Source organism: Orycteropus afer, unplaced genomic scaffold (genome assembly GCF_000298275.1).
Source record: "Orycteropus afer afer isolate SDZICR_OR568_19922 unplaced genomic scaffold, OryAfe1.0 scaffold00054, whole genome shotgun sequence".
NCBI classification, from domain to species: Eukaryota; Metazoa; Chordata; class Mammalia; order Tubulidentata; family Orycteropodidae; genus Orycteropus; species Orycteropus afer.
The window spans coordinates 13,920,800-13,923,757 of record NW_006921641.1 but is presented as its reverse complement, the minus strand read 5'-3'; the positions used below and the strand labels follow the sequence as shown (position 1 = coordinate 13,923,757).

General features: G+C 40.7%; 1 protein-coding gene across 1 annotated transcript in view; it reads left to right on the top strand.

The window, feature by feature from the left end:
- Window positions 1–2,958, top strand: part of DRC1 (dynein regulatory complex subunit 1) — an 89,721-nt gene that overhangs the window by 60,934 nt on the left and 25,829 nt on the right. The window contains exons 9-10 of the mRNA XM_007938908.1: window positions 1,298–1,432; window positions 1,750–1,982. Coding sequence (XP_007937099.1) covers window positions 1,298–1,432; window positions 1,750–1,982 — 368 coding nt within the window. The remainder of the gene's footprint in view (window positions 1–1,297; window positions 1,433–1,749; window positions 1,983–2,958) is intronic.

Genomic DNA, 2,958 nt, shown 5'->3' with positions numbered 1-2,958 from the left:
AAGATTATCTTCTGTGTCTGTGTTAATTGGTTTCCCTTTTCTTTGTTGAAGAGGGTCTGTGCAATCCTTCTGCCTAGTCCGCCATCTTGCCCCGCCTCTCCCTCTTCTTCATTTTCAACATCGCACTGAAGACTCTAGAATTTTCATTGAGCTGCTTCTTGTAACTATCCCTCCCTGCACATTCCTTATAGGTCTCCTGTAATGCTGCAGTTAAAAAAAATGCATTAGATATTTCTTTTCATCAGAGATGAAGTTCCATTTATATATATGTATTTGCATTTCCTTGATAAAAATATGAACTATAAGTGTGTTTTAGGAACCTTCCAATTACTTCAGTATAATGCTTAGGAGAGGAAAATATTATTTTTTATAGTTTCTAAACTTCAAAATAACTTGGCCTTCAACCACTCTCTATCCCTGTGTTAATGGGCCACCTCTTCACTGGTTGTAAGTCTGAAGTATGGTCCTGAGTCTCAAAGCTGTGCCTGCCATGCATTTGTCATGGGACAAGTTTCCATGCACAGAACTCTTATTGGTAGTGAAGTGATGAACTCTGGCATCCTGGCTGCACAGTACTTCTGGCCAGGCTATAACTGCCTTTCACTGTCCTGGAATCTTTGACCATGCCCCTTTCCTGTGAGCCAGGGTAAGTTATATACTTCAAGGTATACATATCTTGTTCTATTTATCTTTGTATCCAATATTCAAACATATCCTTGGCACAAAGGTGACAGTTCATGTTTAATAAATGAATGAGTGACTGAAAGTGAATGAATTGATGACTTACTGGACCTGTTAACAATATCAACTCCTTGAGGAGGGAGGAAACATATATCATAAACTTGTGGTATATTGTTTTAATTTTTTTCCTATTAAATAAAATGAGCATCTAAATAATGACAATGAAATAGTTGAGATGGATTATGTAAATTTGTGAGATTGACACTAGATATGGACACTCTGGTTTGGATGTTCTGATTTGTGTGTTTGCATATCCACTACAAATGGGATATTGAGGAAAGTTCAATCATACTCTTGAGTAAGAGACAATCTTGTGATGGGTTTGTGTTTCTGGACCCTTTTAAATGTGCTCATTCTGGAAGTTCCAGCACCTCCTGTTGCCTTCCTTTCTTGATTACAGTTGGAGCTGTGATTTGGAACATATGGGAGGGTTTTCGGCAGGTGCACTAATCTGACTCTGGTTTTATTGTAGAGCTGAGTTAGATAGATGGGAGGAACCATATTCCACCTTCTATTCAGCTGAAGATTAACTCCTTTTTTTTCCCCTTCAACCCAGACTTCATGATATACTTAACAATCTGAGATCAAAATATACCAAGCAAATAAAGCAATTTCAGGAGGAGAACCAGTCACTAACCTCAGACTACAAACGCCTTGTGATACAATTTAAGGAGCTACAGAGTGCCATGAGGTATTTTAGGGGCTTGGAGATGGTGGGGGTCGAGCTTGGTAGTGGCAGTGATTTTGTTAGACTTGATATCATGAGTGGGAGCTGGACCAGGGCATAAATCATCCTTTGTGCTATGTTTCTCTACATACACATCACCTGTCTTTTCTTGAGACTTGTTGGGATGGTTCCAGTTTGCTATAAGTGAGAATCAGTGGTCCAGGGATTGAGTGAGGCCCAGGAATTACCACAGCTCCTCCTTATGTCCTTGCCCTACCGTCAATTGAAGAGACTTTGTCCAAGCACTGGAGTCAGCAGACCTCTGTGACTCTCCTCCACAGGCATTTTGCTCTTATTGATGATGAGAAGTTTCGGGAGATTTGGCTGATGAACGAAGAGGAGGCAAAGGATCTAATAGGCAGAGCCTTCGATGTAGACAGAATCATCTGTACTCATCATCTGGGACTCTCCTGGACAGCACCTGATTTCTGGTTCCTGAAGAATAAAGGGCCTATTTCTCAGCAGCCAAGGAAATCTGCCTCAGAAATAGTAGAAGAGGTGCTGATGCAAACAGGTGACTAGAACAGGGACTGCACATCCCCAGGACAGGACTCAGTGTGTTGGCAGCTCAAGAGGTGGACAGTCCTCAGTGAGCTGGGGTGGGGTGGGACCTGGAGGGTCAGGCTGAAATAAAGGGTCATGTGTGTGAGAGAAAGAAAGAGGAAGGAAAGGAAGAAAGGAAGAAAGGAAGAAAAAAGAATAATGAAGTATGTTTCTAGAATCTTCCAAAGATGAGTGGTGGATTTTTATTTTTCCTTCATTCTTTCTTTTCTTCTCATTTTATTTTGTTGTTGAGAGCATGAACATCAAAACACACACCAATTCAACAGTTCCCACATGTACAATTTAGTGACATTGTGACATTGATTACATTCTTCAACTTGTGCAACCATTCTCACTCTCTTTTTCTGAGTTGTTCCCCCCTTATTGACATAAACTCACTGGCCTCTAAGGTTTCTATCTAATCCTTCGAATGACTGTGGCGTCAGGATATTTTTGGTTTAACACTTAAAGATTATCTTAGGGCAATAGTGTTAGGGGGTTCGTCTACACTCCATGAAAATTTTAAATTCTGTTCTGCATTTCCTCCCTTTTGATCAGAATCCTTCTGTAATTTGATCAACATGTTCAGTAATGGTAACTGGGCACCATCCAGTTTTTCTAGTCACATGGCAAAGGAGGTAGTTGTTTATGGGGCATTAACCACACATTTCATATCCTCCTCCTATTCCTGACTCTCCTTTCTCCTTTGTTGTCCCAGATGAATGGAGACCAATTGTACTTTGGATGGCCTTGCAAGCTCTTAAAACCCCAGGCACCATGCAGTGAACTAGGAGGTAGAATAGAAGCATTAAACACATTATTAGGCCAATTAACTGAGATGTCCCATAAAACCATGACCTTAAACCTCCAGATCAAGAAACCAAATCCCATGAGGTGGCTGGTTGTACATAAGCAGCCTCAGCAGCTACTCTGTTTTTTTTTTTTTT